This window comes from Chaetodon auriga, chromosome 24, assembly GCF_051107435.1.
Source record: "Chaetodon auriga isolate fChaAug3 chromosome 24, fChaAug3.hap1, whole genome shotgun sequence".
Classification (NCBI taxonomy): domain Eukaryota; kingdom Metazoa; phylum Chordata; class Actinopteri; order Chaetodontiformes; family Chaetodontidae; genus Chaetodon; species Chaetodon auriga.
Window position 1 is genome coordinate 6,357,247 of NC_135097.1, and position 18,902 is coordinate 6,376,148.

An 18,902-nucleotide genomic window follows, 5' to 3' on the forward strand; every position below is an offset into this window, starting at 1 on the left:
TCGTGTCTCATTCTGGACCCATTGCCTCAAAGTATTCCGTTAAATCAAACTGGGGGGGACTTCTGAAAAATCACGTGGTTTCCCGGAAGGATGCGGCGGCCTCACATGCTTCTTGTCGCTGTTTGCTTGCCAGCAATATTTATATCGTTCGAACTCCAAGGGGATTACCAGCAGAAAGAGAAAGAGAAAGAGGAAAAGCGAAAGAGTGGGCGGCGTAGGGGCGTCTGTTTGTGTTCATCTTTCCTCAACAGGGAACGGGGACTTCACTTGCCTCAGTCACACCAAATCTGATGATGTCTGACAAACATTGTTTGCCGGCCGGGACTTCGCAGAAATCACATGACTTCTCTGTAAAGTTTAGGTGGCCTCGTTTCCTCCTCGCACACATACATATACACACATACACAGTAAACTGAACTGATTGCCAATAGAAATCTTTTTTTTGCTCCGTCAGAGCAGTGAAGTGCAAGAATCACAAAGCCGAGCAGGTGCATTTACACCAAGAAATCTGAAATAACGGCATTAATAAAAAGACACAGTTGCATGATTTGTGTTCTCGGGATCTTTTAGTCTCGAGCACTCTCGCCTTTACAAGCACACCGCAGTGCATCCGGCAAGATTCATGAGAAAGGAAAATTCAGTCCTCAGTACACGGTACAGGACTGATACAGAAACAGGAAGGGAGGAGGGGGCGACGGTCCTCTTCAGACTTTGCTCAGTCTGTATCCGTGTAGCTGTGAGTGGCTGAGTGACGGGGCAGGTGGCGCAAACGAAAGTGAAAGTTGTGTCTCGCAGCCTGCATTTCTTAAGCAGGCGTGACCGGTGCACGACGGTAAGTACGATGTCTCTGTGTATCTCCTCTTACGATGCAAAGAGATGTGATGTCTTGTGTCGGATGGTTAGACAATTCACTTTTCACTGTCATTTGCTTTGAGCGCTACGATGCGAGCAGGTGCTGCGGTATTAATGCTGTTTTGAAACTCCTGAAAACAGACGCGTTGCGTTTTTCAGATCATTATCTTCTCTGTTTCGCAAGGATGGCGAAACAGTCGCACTCATCATGAGGTCCAGAGTTAATTTGACAAAATTAAACATGTTGCTGCATTGATGAGCATCTGAGTTTACTGTTTTCACTGTTTATGATACGCAGCGGTTTGAAGGCACGGGAACATATGTGTGAGAAATGAATGCACCATCTGACTGTTTCAGCATTACACACTTGAAAAGACAAGCCGCAAGTTGGGGGAAACTGAGATGGATGATGAACACACCTTTCCGAATCTCAGTAAAGGACGTCGTGGGGACGGGACAAAGGCAGATAAGCACGAACAAACAGGTGATTAAGAATGAGGTTGAGTGAAGTAGGCCTATTGTAGGTCGCTGGGTTGATCTGAGGTTTGACCTGAAGTTAAACATCCACCACCAAATATTTTGACTGTGTGCGTGACGCTCACTTCTCTGAAATGTACGTGAGGATGAAAACGGAAGCTATCACCGAGTTAAATAGTAACAGATTTTTGCAAAATGCATTACTGAATAAATATTTCCTTCAAACCCACAGCTGCTAAAAAGCCCCGTGTGACCACCTCAGAAGGTCCGACAGACGCTGGAGGTGAGGAACAGGATGAAACAGGTAACCTTGAAATTACTGGTGGTGGTAAAGTGTTGTTGCTGGTGCAGAGGGCGGTGTCTGGTGACTCAATGTCAACCCAACAGCACCACCGAGCCCTGATGTCAAAACCAACAATCCCATTTCTAGAGGCAGATTCTGTGCATGCCTCTCATTATCAATTATAAATATACAATGGAAACAATTAAATAAGAGCTATGGACACTGGGAAATAAACACTGAAATAGCCAGGGCCAATCGGTAAAGACGTCATATATGAAAGTAGATTAAAGATGCTCTGATGAAATTAATATACGATCATATGTTCTCTTCACTTCAAAGCCATGGAGTATCAGATGGCCTGTGAGACCAATTCAGAAGGCCAGACACGCAATACGTTGCAAAAACTGGATGAAACCAGCCATCTGAATGAACTGATGCCAGATGCTGCTGAAAACAAAGAGACGAGAAACAGAGGACAGCATGAAGAGGATGAGGTCCAGGCAGGAAGGGATGAGGCATCACGCCATCAGGGTGGAGGTGAGGAGGGCCATGGACGACGTGAACCAGTGAAGAGGCTGATAGATGAAGAACCTCCTCGGTCCTGGATCACACAGGGACACACATATGGTACGTTTGAGGAGCCTGAGGAAGCTAAAGCAGATGATGCTCCGGCAAATGTTGGAGAACAGCCAGAAAAGTCCCGTGAACGACGTCCGCATGATGAGCCCGAGCCACAGGACCAAAGAGGTAATAAGAACAAGAGGCATCACTTGTGTTTAAGTTGGCTTTTTTCAGGGTGTAAATCATGAAAATGAAAATACTCTCTTCCCATGTTGAAACTGATAGAGATCATCATTGAATATTTGACTTGTCTTCCACTTCACAGCCACAGCAGATCTGACATGCGGGATGGGACGACACTGGGGTGAAGCCACTGGTCTGGAAGAACTGAGAGGAGATGCAGGACGTGTCAGGCAAACTGATGAAAACACAAAGATGGGTGATGAGGAAGAGGGAGAGAGAAGAATAGACTCGAAGAATGAGATGTTTGGTCTTGATACTGGAGGAGAAATGGTAAAGATTGACGTATCAGTCGGTGAAAGAAGCCGTGAAGGAACTGGTGACGACTGGGGAACACTGAGTGAAGTGAAAAGCAGCGGAGATGCAGAGAAACAGACAAGTCTGCCTGCATATGGAGACGCTCAATATTTCAGCACAACTGAAATGAAAGATGACGCTGCTCTTAGAGAAAATACGTACTACATCGAACAACACCTGGATCAAAAGAGAAGGACGCACGATTGGACACAAAGAGGTACAGTATTAAATATCAGATAGTTGGAAAAGGGTATTTTAGATCATTTTGTGTGGAAATCAACTCATTCATTCCAATGAAATTTTAACTATGCTAGCAGCTCTGTGAGGCTGCATTTACACACTGCTGTACATTGAGCTAAACGCTAACACGAGATGCTCACAGTGACAAGGCTGACATACTGGTGTCAGGCAGGTTTAATATTTATTATGTTTTTTCAGGTTAGTGTGTTAACATATGCTGATTATCACTGAAGGCAAAGTACAGCTGAGGCTGATGGGAGTGTCGTTAGCTCAGCGTGTCGTTAGCCGTATGTACTGGACAAAGTTACATTTTAACCTGATGGTTATCGTCAGGTTAAAAGAACGGGTTCAGGGATCGTCAAGGTCCCTGGAATTCAGAAAGCACACTGATGTGAGATTACATTATTATTCATTTTCTACTTGTGCAATTCAAAATGGTCCATGAATTTTTTTTATTTTCTAGCCTTTTTATTGCTGCTCATTCTTTTTTGACCTCTCCTTTTTTTGATTCCTGCCGTTGTAACATGTCTTATCTTAACTGATGAGCCATATAAATATGGCACGGGACATAACTGTTTTTCTCCTAAACCGTGGGCTGAAATAATAATTAACTCTGAATGAATGGAGATGGTGTAATGACACTGTGTTTTTCTTTGTTTTAAGTCAAACTGCCACACTATGGCCTGTATAATCAGGGCGCCACATGTTACCTCAACAGTGTCCTGCAAGTTCTCTCCATGACAACTGAGATGCATGACAGGTTTGAGCTGCTTTCATCTGAAGCAAATATACTATATTCTGTAAAATATCCACAGGAAACACATTATAAAGTGATTTGTTTGAGTCTATATGGGCAGGAAACATTCACTGTTCACTGAGAAACCGCTCTCTCCATAAAGGTTGGATTCAAAATTAGAGACCGATCAAGAGCTGAGAAAACTCTTTAAGGGCCTGAAGGAACACCCATGTAGAACAGAAGACATCGCGAGCAGTCTGAAGATCGGAAATGGTAAGTTGGACAGTAATAAACTGCTTAGAAATGAATGTATCAGATTCAGATTAATTGATCTGTTTGCAGTTAGTGAACAGCGGGATGCAGCTGAATGCCTGGAGTTGATTTTACATAAGATCTCCCCTCAAGCCTCTAAGGTGAGCACATGTGAGGTGTTACTTACAGGAGAGCAAAGCAGAATGCCGCCTTCTAAGTGTTATTTCTATCTCAAGGTTTTCCACGGAGAGCTGGCGTACAACACAAAATGCTCCAAAGACCACATCATCAACGAAGAGGCGAATGAATTCTGGACTCTTCCGCTCTCGCTGGAAGATGTCTGCGGTGCGACCTACAGCGTGGTAAGCAGCCAGAGCTCACGCTTTGAGCTTAGTCTTTCAATGTGACGTGAGCCTGCTGACTCGGAATTTCGGCCATTTGCGTTTCCACAGGAAAGAAGCATGGAGAGCTTTTTCCTGACAAAATCAATCACCGGAAGCTGCAAAGTGTACTGCAACGACTGTGACGACGAAACAGACGCAACGAGTGTGAGTTTTGACTTTGAAATGGACAGTACTGAGATGAAATGACATGCGTCGCGTCTGATGATGTTTTTATGATGTTTTTGTGTCGTTCAGAGCTGTGAGATGGTGGAACACCCTCAGATTTTGACTCTGCTGCTCAAGAGATTTGACTATGACGACTACACCATGACATATGTCAAATTAGGCTGCTGTGTGGAGGTGCCATCCCTATTACAGTTAAAGGCAAGGAGAAACCTTTTATATGTGATTCATATTCCCTTTAAATGACTGTTAAAGTCTTTCCACATACCTGACTGTATCCCAGATGAAAAAATATCCTACTAGAGTACTCCTTCAGGTACTTGAATTGTAAATAGTGTATGCTAAATTGGCTTTTTATACACTCTAAGTGTACTGAAATACACCAGTGAAAACTGGGATTCATGAGCATTCAAAACACCAATGCAGTAAAAAATAAAATAAAATAAAATTGTATTATATCAGCAATGTGTTGAAAATACACTTAAAATTATTTGAAATCAAAGCACTTTAATTAAGCATGCTAATAGTGTATTACAAAGTAGTTGAAAATAAGTATACTTTTCACAAATATGTTTGTATTTGGAATTTTGTACACTTTACTTACTTGGAAATACCACTTCGACCTCTTCACTGTAGGACAAGAAGTACAGGCTGTATGGGATGGTGAATCACAGTGGGAGTCTCAGAGGGGGACATTACACAGCCACCATCCTGTCCAGTAAGGACAACAGCTGGTACGAGTTTGACGATACTCGCGTCGTCAAGGTGAGGAGGATGTTTCTTCTCCTGTCCCCTCAGGATGGTGCACAGTCAAAGCAAAGCAGCAGAAAGCTCAAGCTGTAAATGGAAATGTGTTTGCTTTGTTTTGTTGAATGGTGCAGGTTAAGAATCCCTTTGCGGCATCCATTACCTACAAGTAAGTTTGCTAAACTTCACTTTATTGAACTTTATCCATAATAATTGAGACATATTAGGCCACGCTCTCTATGCTGACATGTTCTTTTTCTGTGCAAACAATAACCTTAAAATCATTGTTCACCAGCTCCAGGACTGTCTATCTTCTCATGTACAGAGGTAGGACCACAAAAATACATACACAAGTCATTGAAGGTATGATTGAAATACTAACAGATGATAGCTAAGTATAGGATTTGTTCTTCACTTCAAAGCCGGGAAGTTTCAGATGCCCTGTGAGACTAATTCAGAGCTGTGCTGCTGGCTAATGGCTAATGCTAATGGATAATAAAAATGCCACATAAACCAAAGAGTGTTAAAGTTTCTTCTCCCAAAGGCACCATAGCTTGACATTTAGACTTGTCTCAGGGTGTAAATCATGAAAATCAAACTGATATTGATACAGATCATCACTGAATATTTGACCTCTCTTCCATTTCAAAGCCACAGAGTCTCAGGAGACCATTGACACCAAGCAGAGCGGAGACGAGGTAGAACACAAAAGTAGGAGAAATAAATATTTTAAATAGCACATAGCCTGGACAAGTTGAAAGAGTGAGGCGTGGATGAGAATAGGATGAAGGACAATGAGCCATCCAGCCAGACCAGAGCATGTTAATGCATACTCTGGTTCACCTGAGACGACTTTGTCTGTGTTACTTCATTCAAACAAATCCAAATCATATCCACTGTGCATCAAATATTCAAGTGTTGCTCAAACCTTGACAAAAGCCAGATCTTACTTTTTGTGTTACCTTACGTTTGTCTGAGGAAAGTAATTTCTGGTTTTCTTCTCTACCAGACGAGGACTCTCCACCAGCCGACGGAAGAGCTGCCGAAATCAAGAGAATCATCCGTCGTGTTGTTCCTTATTGTCTTCTGCTGTGTGTTGTGGCTTGGGGCTGTCATTTGTGCCATAACAAGTTTTTTGACCCTTTAGCTAAATGGAATGTAAGTCAGAGGAATGGTTTATTTCAGTATTTATTGTATCCCATCAGGAATGTACTGAACTTTTGCCATGTGTGGATTATAGCTGAATAAAGCGTTCAGTGTCATAGCCTATCACTGGATGAGCCGGCCCACATGCAGCAGCCCCCTGGGATTTTGCCCACCTTGCCTGATGGGCAGAATCTTCACTGTGTAAACTTTGTGCTTTTTTCTTTTTTTTTTTTTTGTCTGACTGTCTTTTTAGCCACTTTGAACCCCTCAGAAGCAGAGTGCCAGTCATTTGCATGCCTTGTGGGACTGGCAGTCAGCAGTTTGAATCCCCCCAGAGCACATTTGGGGAAAAATTACTTTAAGAATTAGGTCAAACACAGTTGATTGAAAAATTGATTACACCTGCAGCATTTATTACTATCATATCATTTCACAGTTGTCTCTCTCCTCTTTAAGTGTTAAGGATTTCAACCCTGCTGTATTGTTATTATCAAACCAGATGAAACTGATGTGACTGACCATGTGAAACAGTAAAGTGCCTGTGATTAATCAGTATTACATTAATCAAATAAAAAGATAATAAAAATTTCCATTGCAGTGTTTTAGTAAGTGTCATAAACTACACCAAAACACTGGGACAAAGTCGTACATACTGCAGCTAGCTGTGAGGCTGTGGAAAGAGTAATGCTCTTTAATGGTCGTATTCATTTCATTTGACACACACCATCACCCTGTCTGCATGAATCTGAAATATAAACCAACATTAAAAAAACACACTGAACAGACATTACTTCTATATGTATGTAATCGAAATGTGATGGGTTGATAAGTGACATGAGTTATCACTAGTATATATGAGGGATGATTATGCTTATCTAGAGGTGAACGGTTACAGTGTAAAGTGAAGTTTGCCCTCGATGGACTTACTTCTGGTTTTACGAGCAGCAGCTGTATGTTCAGTAGTTCTCGCCCTGGTTGATGCTCTCGTTTTTAGAAGAGTGATAAGACTTTATGGATCCCACACGGGGGAAATTAAGTCACTAAAACCAGCAGGTGCTACAAAAAGCAAGAACAGTGGCACAGAAGGATCAAGATAAAAAGTGTACCAGATACAGAATGAAACTATGTATGTGTACATCATGTACAGATTCTAAAAATACTAAATGCCATAAAAATCCTACTGCCCCCAAAAAATTCAAACACTACTTTGTGTTTGATAACGGCTTTATTTCTCATGTAACACATTTTGCCAAATGTTGCTGAACTGACAATAACTTATAATAATAAGATCTTTCTCACTGTGGATGTAATACATTTTGTAAATATCAACAATCTTGAAGAAATTACAGGGTGCCTTTAACACCTTTAAACACCCACTGTTGAACTGATCATCAAAGTGCAGACGGACCTATTTTCTTCCTTGTCTCTGCCACACAGGGATAGAGGTCTGCCTCGGAGCTACGCCGCTTGGACAGATCCTGTAAGGCGAACTGGTCTTGCAACAGTCACGCTTCAGTTTCAGGCAGACAAAACAGAACTCCACGTGGCAGCGAGGGCAGTCAATATTCTTGCAGTAATGTCGACTGTGTTCCACCTTCACGCCGCATGTAGGACAGGCTCGGACAGAGGGGCAGCTGGTGACCCCCTCCACCGCGGGCAGACTGATGGTCTTACATATCTGCAGAAGCTGCAGGTCCTTGTTGATGCAACCGTGGTTGTTGCAGCGGTCAGACCGAGGGCCCGGGCCCTTCCACGCCTTCTGACACTGCCAGCAGAACTGGTAGGCCTTCTTCTGGTCAGCTGTGCATATGGTGCACTGGACGCACAGGTTGGACAGGTCCTTCCTCTCCACGTTCGTTCTGCACTTAGGGCACTGATGTGGAAAACAGTGCGGGGGGATTTTGGAAAGGAGAACACACAGTATTTTACAAATCAGCACACTTTGTTGTGTTTTGAATCAAAAATATTCCACTGAAAACACTCAAAACAGCCAGAATGCACTGGAGCACTTACTGGCTGAATTTCACAGTACTGTGCAGCAGCCAGGCGGGCCATGGTCTCTTCAAAGTGCTGCATTTCCTCAACAGACAGATCAGCCAGTCTGCGCACCTCTTGGTATGACCACAGTTTATTGCACTGTGTGGTACCCTCCACCAACGCAGGGCATCTGAATTTGTAATTACCCTTAAAACAGCAGCAAGTAAAAAAGTTTAGGGTTATAGAAAACAGGTGCTCCTCTATGGGGAGACAGAAAGAGGAAGCATGTTCATCTGTGCTGGATGGTGGACAGGCCTATACCAGCAATAAAAACGAATGAATATCAGCAACACTGCAGGGCTGCAACTTTTACAATAAATGTGAACAAAGTTTCCTCACTCGATCTTTCATGGAAATGTTTGCATTGGATTTGCAGCCATTATTCTTTCATTCAACTTCACTTGATTTTGTTTTCATTAGAAACTTCAGTGCAGTTTTGCGTGGAGGTTTCTGTGGTCAGTGCAAAGTTTTGTAGAAATAATAAACACCACTATTGCTGTCACAGTCTAACTGATCTAAGACAAGCAGGATGTTATCAACCGCCTGTGTGTACTCACTGACTCCTTCCCACTTTTATCATTAAAAGTTTTATCCTTACAAAAAATGTTGTTTTCAAGAGAAAACATACCCCATCCAGCTGGCTGCGACACCACTGTGTCAGAGAATCAGGGGTGACAGCGTGGCCGCAGGACATCTCTGCTCTGAGATGGCCGTCGTCATCCTCTGAAGCTGAAGTGCACAACAATAAGTGTGTTAGCCACAGTGTTATGCATTATACAGTATTACCAACGATACAGTCAGAGGAGGGGAGAGGAGGAATAGGAGAGCATTGGATAAGACTGAATTTAAAGTGGAAGTAGACGTTTGATCATCTGCGGAAATGCGCGTCTGTATAAAATGAAAACAGCTGCTGCCCTCGTTTGTTGCACTCTTCTGTGCTCAGTGAGACAGGAAACGAGTCTTACACAGTGGATCCAAGTCGTCCTTCCTGGTGACAAACTTCAGAGTGGTGTCTCGTGGGTCATATTTTTTCTCCGCCTGTTCTCCTCCCTGAAGGCTCATTTTGATTCTCCTAAGTGAGAAAAAGCCCGATGTTATGATTTCTGACGGCTGTGATTTAAATGAACACTCAACCCCAGTTATCAGAATTAATATCATGACTATTATTACATCTGAGAAAACGGGTTGCGTATATATGAGGTCGATGGGACATTCTGAGCCTTAATAATATTAAATACATGTAAATAAATATAGATAGTGTAGCATTAGAAAAGTTAATATTTTAGATTTTTGTAAGTTCTGTTATTGTTATTTCTCTTACTTCTATTTGAGGCATAATCATGCTTCAAGTTTTGTAACTAGTGGACTTTGAAGGATCAAACCCGGAAGTATAATGGAGTCACTTAAGTCTTGTTGGTAAGCTGTGGGCTACATCTTGAAGCCATTATTTTAAATCCTGTATTTGTTTACATTTTGACAATATTTTGGCGCCTTTAAAAGTATGCCGAATTGCTTCCTAGCAGTTCCTATTTACAATGTATTAATTAATGTACAGATAGCTGTCACTGGATTACTACGATAGTGAAGAAAAGTTAAAAATATGATAATTGTTAAGCAAGTTCCGGCGATAAAGGGCGCATAACGATTAAGAACTCTGAGCGGATTTATTACACATGTCATGTGCTAGTTTAAACCACGCTGAAATTAAAAATGTGCATCGTGTGTGTGTGTGTGTGTGTGTGTGTGTGTGTGTGTGTGTGTGTGTGTTCAGATTTGACCGAATTACTATTAGTTTGAAAACTTCTGATCTGAAGTCAGACCGTTAACACGATAAACATTAGATGAATATGGCTGAGCAGGTACAATTAAGCCTGACTCACTGAGCTGCCATTCAGGGAACTTCCAGCAGGTTCATGTTGATAGAGATGTATTAACGAGAAAACACATAACAAAAAAAAACCAAAAAAAAAAACCAACTGGTTTAACGAAGAAACAATTGAACTTTCTTCTATTTCGAGAAAGTTGCTAAAACTTCATGTTCATTTTGCAACACCTATTTGTGGACTAACAATAATAATAACAATAATAATAATAGTGAAGATATAGTGAAGGAAGTCTTACCTCGGTCCCAATGTCTATCTCTCTTTCGGGTTTACAAGCGTCTCTGAAGCCACACCTCAAACTTCGCACCTCTGGGGGTTTATCTTGCTCAAACTCCGTGAAATTGGATGAAGTCTTCAGGATCTGGGTTTCATTTCAGCTGGGGTTTGCTTGATTCTTCCCTCCGTCGGTCCCGGTGTTTGCCTCCGTCAACCTCCGGCTGGTGTCGAAAGTGAAAGCGATTGCAGGAGAAGGTCGGACGGTTTGATGGGAAGCTCGGTGAGTTTTGTCGTGTTTTACCCTCCCATTTCTCGACATAGCCCAACAAAATGTCGCATTATGTTAGCCGACCTTATGAGTTACAATGTGCGTGTGTAAACCGCTCTGCAAGTTGCTTTCATCCATCTGCAAAACCTACGCATATGCGCTTTGTAATGTAGGGCTGAGAGGCAGCGTGTGTTTGCAGAGCACCCAAACACACCAGCTGCGTTCACAGGTTACCTCTATTTTTCGCGTTAAAAGAGCAGCGCGTTTTTGCAGCTTATTTGGACTCAAAATTCTTCAAACTTCATCCGATTATTGTCATTATTCTGATTTTTGTAAATTGTGCTTCCATATAGCGGAATTAAGCGGTGATGGAAGCGCAATTGAGGTCCGTTACTGAGTGAAAGCAGCATCACAGCAGTATAAAAATGCGCTAAAGCAAATAAAAGTCCTGCATTTCTAATTTCTGCTCTGAACTTTGCACATCTGATCCAAAATACTTCTCAGCAGCCAGAGAGGAAACAAAACAAAAGAAAGGAGACGAGAGCACAAGAAAGTATTGGCAGCAGAATGTGCTTTAAGTAAGAAAAGCACTTATTATGCAGCAGATTGGAGAGAATTGTAACTGTTTAATAACATATCATATGTTTTGTAATCGTATTTAAAATCTAAATCTGAAAAGTAACCAGTTGCTGAATCTGAATCTGAGCTCTAGTAAATGTACTTACACTCACTAACCAAGAAGCCTACGAAGAAATAAAAACTACATGCTGATCCATTAGGAATATATCACCTTTACTCAAAATTTAAGTGGTGCTATCATCATATTGCCAGTATTATTAAATTTAGAAATGATCTCTCTCTCTTTCCTTCTGCCACAGGCTGAATCCACACGTCCAAAACCCCCCAAACCTTCAGTAATCTAAACATGTCAGCATTCTCCTCTGAAAGACTATGAATCATGACCTAGTCGAAATGTTCAGAGAGAAACTGGACCGTTTCCCCATCTCAGGTAAGTGACATGAAATGAAAGCGTGCGGCTCATATATTTCTAATTTTCGGATAATGTGGCAGTTATGTGTTTCATGTCCCTGTTGTGTCTTCAGACTACCACGGCCTGAAAAGCCCAGGCCTGACATGCTATTTGAACAGCGTGCTCCAGGTGCTCTTCATGACCGAAGACTTCCGGGAGGCTGTGCAAAGGTTTGTAACATCAATTGGGTTGTCTGTGTAATTTCAGAAAGGTCAGATTAAACAAAAGCTTAAAAGCGGTTTCTTTAGCTCTTTAATTAAATATATTAAAGTAATACTTCAACATTTTGGAAAACGCACTTATTTGCTTTCTTGCCAAGTTGCATGAAAAGATCAAGAGCACTCTTGTGCCTGTATGTTAAACATGAAGGTGGAACCAACAGCTTGTTAGCTTAGCTTAGCATAAAGACTGGAAGCAGGGGTAAACAGCTAGCCGAGCTCTGTCCAAAGGCAACGAATTACAGCAGCTCACTAACACATGTTGTGGGGTTACGTGCCAGACAGTTTCTCGGCTGGGGCAACTTGCGAAGCAACCAGTGGAGAATCCAGGAAGTTGCTGCTCCCAGCCAAGAAATAGTCTGGCACATAACCCTCTGTGAAACACCAGTGTCACTTCTACCCTTGCATGTCTGTACGGATGAATGAATATAGACATTAGCATTCTTTAGAGATGCTGGTATGTTTTAACTTCACGCACAGACTAGCTCTTTCCACTGCTTCCAGTCTTTATGTGAAGCTAAGCTAACCAGTTAATGGGTCCAACTTATTTCCCAAAATGTCGGGCGATTAGTTGACGACAGATTCATCAAAAAGAACCCTAAGATAAAACATCTGTGCTTCACTGGTTACACGTTTAATAAAGTCACATGTACTTCTCACTGTGCCACAGATGCGGGAGTCGAGATCCAACAACCATCGACGCACATCTGAGAAAACTGTTTGCTGATTTACAGACGAGTATCGCCAGAACAGACCACATCATAATGAATCTGGGAATCACGAACGGTAAGTTTGGATCAGACGTCACACTGCTGCCATCTCCACACTCTTCTGCATCTTCATGAACATATTATCTCTCCCTACTACTTTCAGTGTACCAGCAACGTGATGCTGCCGAGTATTTTGAGAAGATCCTGTGTCTGACCAGTCCGGAGGCTACCGAGGTCGGGGCAATTCTATTTATTCATTTATTTATAGGGGACGGTGTGCATTAATCAGCGCTGACTGACAATGAAGACCATTGATGTAAATGTTCCAGGATTAGCTCATTGGATAATCTGACACAACTAAAACCGAGAAAAAAAACAAGACTGGAGATAAGATATCACAACACTTTACCCTTAAACCAACGAACACTGAGTCACACCGCACGCCATTAGAGAAACCTTGTATTGCTGTATTTTATGTGTATGTTTGGGGCTCCCAATGTTGCCAGCAGATATAAGCATTCAACTTGGGTTGAAGACATAGCCCACATGAAAATCTAAAGATCAAATACGCCTTGTTTAGGCTTGAATGGTGGCTTTGAAAGGTTTCTGACTGTCTCCCAGGCTGAGGATAAAAGCTATTTTCATCTTGGGTTCACAGCAATAGATACACACTTTGACCCGGAGTCAAAGCACATCGTCCATAACCGCTCCTGCTGTGTGACCCACTCCCCTGTCGTTGATCTGTGAGTTCAGTATGTTCCAGATACTCACAGTTTCTCAACAACATGCCGTCTGTGTAGTGCTCCTGCCTCTTTATAGCTCTGAAGCTCTGCAGGAAGGACTGATTTAGTGGCAAAGGAAAATGCTCTAGCCTTAGGACAGTGATCAATGCACCAATAGCAAACTGTAAAAATACTCCATTACAAGCAGAACACCTGCACTGAAAATCGTAAGCATTATCAGGAAAATGTGCTTTAAGTATAAAAGCAAAATTACTCAATATATAGAAGTTTCCCCTTCAAGTGTAATGATATACTATATAACAGTGTCTTTTAGTTTGTTGAAGCAGAGCTAATCTTTAACTACTTCATATGGGACTTTCAACTCAAGACCATTTTCATCATGGATTGATCTGCCGGTTATTTTCTTGATCAATCCATTAATTGTTCAGCCTGTAAACTGTAAGAAATGAGTCAGAAATGGGCATCATAATCACCCGGAGCTCAAAGTGACACCTCCACATCTTCAGACCAACAGTCTCTTTCTGTCCAGATGTTCAAAGGAGAGGTGAACCACAAGGCCACATGCCTCAAGTGCAATGAGAGGAACGACTCCGCCACCTCCTTTTGGGTTCTGCCGCTCGCGGTGGAAGATTGGCATCGTCAGACCTACAGTGTGGTACTCTGCTTTCCTTAAACAAGACGAAGAGTTCTGCGTTTCTCAAAAGTACACGAGAAGAACGTGCATGATGAATGAATATACTGTGTTTACAGGAGAGAGGGTTGAAGACATACTTCAGTGGAGAAGACGTCTGCAGGGGCAATAAGATGTACTGCATGCGGTGCGATAGAAAGCGAGATGCAGACTTTGTGAGTTTTCATGGAAATCAAATTTTCCCTTTTGTAGTCAGATTTTTTTTACAGTTTTTCTTATCTGTAGATAATGTATGTAAAGGCTTATGTAAATCCCAATAATGACCTTTTAACACAGCAAGCACAGATCTTTCCAAAGCAACATCAAAATGACTTGTGATGCATTTTTGAGACACTTTTTTTTGACAAATAAACATTAGACAAGCTGTGTAGCGCTATTAGCGTTCACATGCTAATGGGAAAATTTGTGCATTTAGAAACAATAAAATAAATATGTGTAATATATGTCATTTAGGCCCCTCGTTGAACTTTGAGGTGAGCTTTGATTTAGGTCCTCTGAAGTGTGATGGGCGACTCTGCAGCTGTGTTTTCTTCATGCAGCTGTTTTCATTATGTGGTTTAGGGGTGTGAGATAACACAAAGCCCAGAGATTTTGACCCTCCTGCTTAAGAGGTTCAGCTTTGACCACAAGCACGGGATTTACGTCAAGCTCGACAGCAAAGTGGAAGTCCCTCAGACTTTACACATGGAGGTGAGTTTTTATTTTCTTATTACAGCAGCACATGGTTTTGATTTAATGTTTCAGAACTGTGGTGACTTTCTTTTATTTCCCTGCCTTCAGGATTGCAAATACGACCTCTACGCCTTAGTTCACCACTTTGGAACTCTGACAGGGGGTCATTACATTGCACACATCAAATCTTTTGAGACTCATGAGTGGTATTGCTTCGATGACGGACTTGTTAAACAGGTGAGGAGGCTTGTTATTCCACAGTCAGTCAAATTGCACCAATAATTGCACGGTTTAACGCTCAGCAACATGACGTTTAACATCGACTGTGACATTATTTTCATGCTGCAGATCCACACACCATTTGGAGCTGGAAGGAAATCTCTGAGCTCTTACACGGCTTACCTCCTCATGTACAGGAAGGGTAAGTTCGTACAGTAGTTATTTTTATTGAAATGAAGGCATTTACTTTATTTAAAAAGTTTCAACTGCAAAGACATTTTCAATCCAGTGAGGACAAAACAAATTGTTTTACTATCACTTGTTGACATCAGGCCTCATTTACCAAAGGTATCTTAAGACTGAGACGATGACTTCTTCCAAACCTAAAGATTAAAGACGTGTTTCCAAAAGCCTTCTAACTGAAGACGTAGATTACAGAATGCCTCCAACCTACCCCTTCACTACTTAAAAGTCTAAGTGTAAACTTTTTTCTCTTCAAAGTGAGCAGACGTCCTGAAAAAACTGATGAAGGCAACCAGGAAGTTCTCCAGGCACCTTTAGATGTCGAGGGTGATGGGTCAGAGAGAGAAGGGGCTCTTGTTCCTGATCATCAACTGACGGATGAAAGCTGCAGCGGGCGGGAAAACTTGAAACACTCACATGGCGATGTGGGAAAGAAGATGACTCAGAAGTTTTTCAAGAAAATGGCAGATTTTCAAGGGGAAGTGAAAAATCAGCTACAAGAGAAAATGGCAAGCATAAGGTCATACAAACAGACGTTGCTTCACACAGACACCAGAGGGGATGGAGAGAGTTTCAAACCACCTTTGCAAACAGGGCCACGTTGGAGGCTTCCACATGGAGGGCAGAAAAGCCATGAGCTAGACAGACAAACAGAGGAGCGCAGGCCTGAATTTAACACTAGAGGGCACCACACAGTACAGACGGTGAATGAGCAAACCAGGGAAACACACATGAATATTTATGCAAAGCCAAGTGTAACTGATTGTAGCCCGACAACAAATAGAGTCAAATCAGCAGCAGACAGGCAGAAAATGCACCGTGATGTGACACAAACGGTTTCAATGGGAAAAAGAAGTCCTGACAAAGCCAAACCAGTGCCATGGAGGTACTGAAATGTATCTGTCAGTGATGACTGTTTTTTTTTCCCCACTTGGAATCACCTAATTTTTGTTCTGTTTATGCTTTTTAAATGTGACTGACTTTGAAAATATTGTGTGATTTCATCTGCAACAAGCACGCATACCTCATTATTTACACCGTGTGTCCTGTGAAAGATAAACTGACTGTGATCCATCATGTTTTGTTTTCATTAAATGTCTCGCTTGGCCTCGCAGATGGAGAAATGTTACCGCTTCGCTGTTTTAGGAACTTCAGTTGCCTGTACTCACTCGCAGCATTTGTATAAATCATCGGACGGGCTGTACAGCATGCATTTATGTCTGTAGAGCTGTAAAGTAAATTACAGCAAGTGGTATTTCCATATTATGGTATCTCTACTTCTACTAAACTAAAGGATGTGAGTATTTCTTTCACCACTACTAATGACATTATTATGTAGGGTTAATCGCGGATGCATAACTTTGGCCTTACGAGTAAGACTTCCTGAGTATTTAAACAGGAAACATGTAGAGGAAGGCTGCAAGCTCGCTTCTTGAATACAGTACAAGAATGCATGTGGTCTTAGTTTCTGCAGGTGTGGAGGTTTTTGTCTGAGTTTGGCTTTCAGCACTCATGAACTTCATGAAGTTGATGTAATGGGAAACTTTATATGACACTCGCCTCAACAAATATCTCAAGAAAATAAAGATCAAATTAAAGCACCAGCATCTGTTCTTCCTTCTGTTACTGTAACTGTACTGTTGAGTTTGTAAAACTCACCTCACACCTCATCCATCCTCACCATCAACACAGGAGCCCCCCACGGATGTGTCCTCAGCCCCCTGCTGTACTCACCGCACACACGTGACCAGACCTGATTCGGCCACCATCATTAAGTTTGCTGGTGACTGTTGTGGAGAGAAATGACACTGACGTCAAGGTGCAGCAGAGACAGCCAGAGCGGGACTTTGTTCAGTGAGCTCATACATACAGTCCTGTCATATCTGAATGTCAGCAAGACCAAGCAGCTGATGGTGGACAGCTTCAGATACCTCAGTGTCTCCATCAGCTCATCACTGTCCACCTCAGACGCCTACGGGACTTCAGGCTGCCTCTCATTTTATTTCATTTATATTTTATTAAAATCTCCATCAATTTAAGTAACAAATTAAAGATTTGTTTTTGTTCAGGCATCATGAACATTATTTTCTGCTTTCTCACTGCATTTGTAACATTAAGACCACATAAAGAACACTTGCTTTTGTTTGTGATCACGTCACATTTTCCGCTCTCTGCCTTTGCATAAAAAACAATACACATTTGCATGCCTACATGTTATTCTCTCCTGTTCCATACTCCCACCCTATCCTAATGATGAGACATGTTAGTTCAACACTTGCATTTTGTAAGTATTATGTCCTTAATTTTTGTGTGTACTCTCAGTAATTGATGGACATTTCAAACTTATGATAAACAGGTTTCATTGGAGCTGCTTTCTACTGAAGACACAGTCCCAATGAAAACTGTTGACAGTGAATTATCTGCACTGTCCAGAGTGATAGGGACCCTGTCTCTGGAAGCTGATGAATTTTCTGAAAAAACAAATCCATTCACATCAAATATAATAAATACATTGGTGGAGGCAGAAACCTCGTCCTTTCATGTTAAAAGACAACCAAACCGTACGCAGCCAGATAGGACCAGTGAGAACAACATGTTTCTTTGTGAGTGAGGTGAATTGACTCACCCTCAAGTAAACATGCCCATGGCAAAGGTGTGACTTTGGGTACGCACAGACAGTAGGTTGTGGTGACAAGCATTTTCATAAGCTTTGCATAAAAAATGAAATAAAACTAAGCTCCTCCAGTAAAAGAGAAACCATTTGTAAACAAAACACAGAGGTGCTGTAGAGAGGTATTGTTTCCTCTTAGCGGTTTCTACGTCGACAAACACAGTCCAGAGCAGCATGATGATGGAGAGGATCCTGCTGGGTGTCTTGTATCTCTCAGGTCAGTGAATTCTTCTATAATGTCTGACAGTGTTTATTACTGTGGGGGAAAAAAAAATGGTTTGAGCCACCTCATGTTTGACAAAATTGCTGTTGTCCTTAGGATGGCACATCTTCTCCACATGCCCTCTCCATCAGTACTACTACATTGACGAGCCTATGAATTGGACTGAAGCACAGACCTACTGCAGAAAGACACACATAGACCTGGCCACCATTGAAAACACAGACAAAGTGAATCAGCTTAAAAACACTGTTTCCTCTTTTGGCTACAAGTCCGTGGTCTGGATTGGCCTGTACAGTAAAATCGATTGGAGGTGGTCAGATGGCTACAAAGGACCTGATGCTGAATATAAGAACTGGCAAAGCAATGAACCAAATTTTCTCTATAGCAATGAGTTCTGTGTGGTCTCTGGAGCCATCAGTGACGCATGGTGGGATGATGGTTGCTCGCTGAAATACCGAAGCATCTGCAATTATGGTAAACACCGAACAAAGCATTATTTCTCCTCTGATGATGATTATTTTGAAGCTCAGCCAACTCAAAATATCTTTTTCCCAAACCGCAGGAACAAAGCTGGATCCTAAATTTATCATTGTGAAAAATCCAATGGATTGGTCTAGTGCTCAGAAGTACTGCAGGGACAACTTCTTAGACCTGGCCACTGTGAGAAACAGCAAAGAAAGC

General features: G+C 41.9%; 3 protein-coding genes across 3 annotated transcripts; 2 read left to right on the forward strand and 1 right to left on the reverse strand.

The window, feature by feature from the left end:
- Window positions 1-812: 812 nt before the first annotated feature.
- On the forward strand, window positions 813-6,910 carry LOC143317158 (uncharacterized). The gene is made up of 16 exons (XM_076725139.1): window positions 813-832; window positions 1,210-1,336; window positions 1,562-1,633; window positions 1,952-2,359; window positions 2,499-2,927; window positions 3,614-3,710; window positions 3,850-3,959; window positions 4,029-4,099; window positions 4,175-4,300; window positions 4,391-4,486; window positions 4,577-4,705; window positions 5,141-5,269; window positions 5,386-5,420; window positions 5,547-5,578; window positions 5,903-5,949; window positions 6,261-6,910. The coding sequence occupies exons 2-16, from the start codon at window positions 1,255-1,257 to the stop codon at window positions 6,396-6,398; spliced, it is 2,001 nt and encodes a 666-aa protein (XP_076581254.1). The 5' UTR covers window positions 813-832; window positions 1,210-1,254; the 3' UTR covers window positions 6,399-6,910.
- An 870-nt stretch (window positions 6,911-7,780) lies between these two features.
- Window positions 7,781-10,689, reverse strand: LOC143317334 (E3 ubiquitin-protein ligase RNF19A-like). The gene is made up of 5 exons (XM_076725444.1): window positions 10,556-10,689; window positions 9,400-9,506; window positions 9,063-9,163; window positions 8,411-8,581; window positions 7,781-8,270 (listed from the first exon to the last, which is right to left on the reverse strand). The coding sequence occupies exons 2-5, from the start codon at window positions 9,494-9,496 to the stop codon at window positions 7,806-7,808; spliced, it is 834 nt and encodes a 277-aa protein (XP_076581559.1). The 5' UTR covers window positions 9,497-9,506; window positions 10,556-10,689; the 3' UTR covers window positions 7,781-7,805.
- Window positions 10,690-10,765: 76 nt separating this feature from the next.
- LOC143317210 (ubiquitin carboxyl-terminal hydrolase 12) lies at window positions 10,766-16,930 on the forward strand. The gene is made up of 11 exons (XM_076725249.1): window positions 10,766-10,813; window positions 11,680-11,810; window positions 11,905-12,001; window positions 12,720-12,835; window positions 12,923-12,993; window positions 14,032-14,157; window positions 14,253-14,348; window positions 14,755-14,883; window positions 14,974-15,102; window positions 15,214-15,286; window positions 15,586-16,930. The coding sequence occupies exons 2-11, from the start codon at window positions 11,753-11,755 to the stop codon at window positions 16,218-16,220; spliced, it is 1,530 nt and encodes a 509-aa protein (XP_076581364.1). The 5' UTR covers window positions 10,766-10,813; window positions 11,680-11,752; the 3' UTR covers window positions 16,221-16,930.
- The last annotated feature ends 1,972 nt before the right edge of the window (window positions 16,931-18,902 follow it).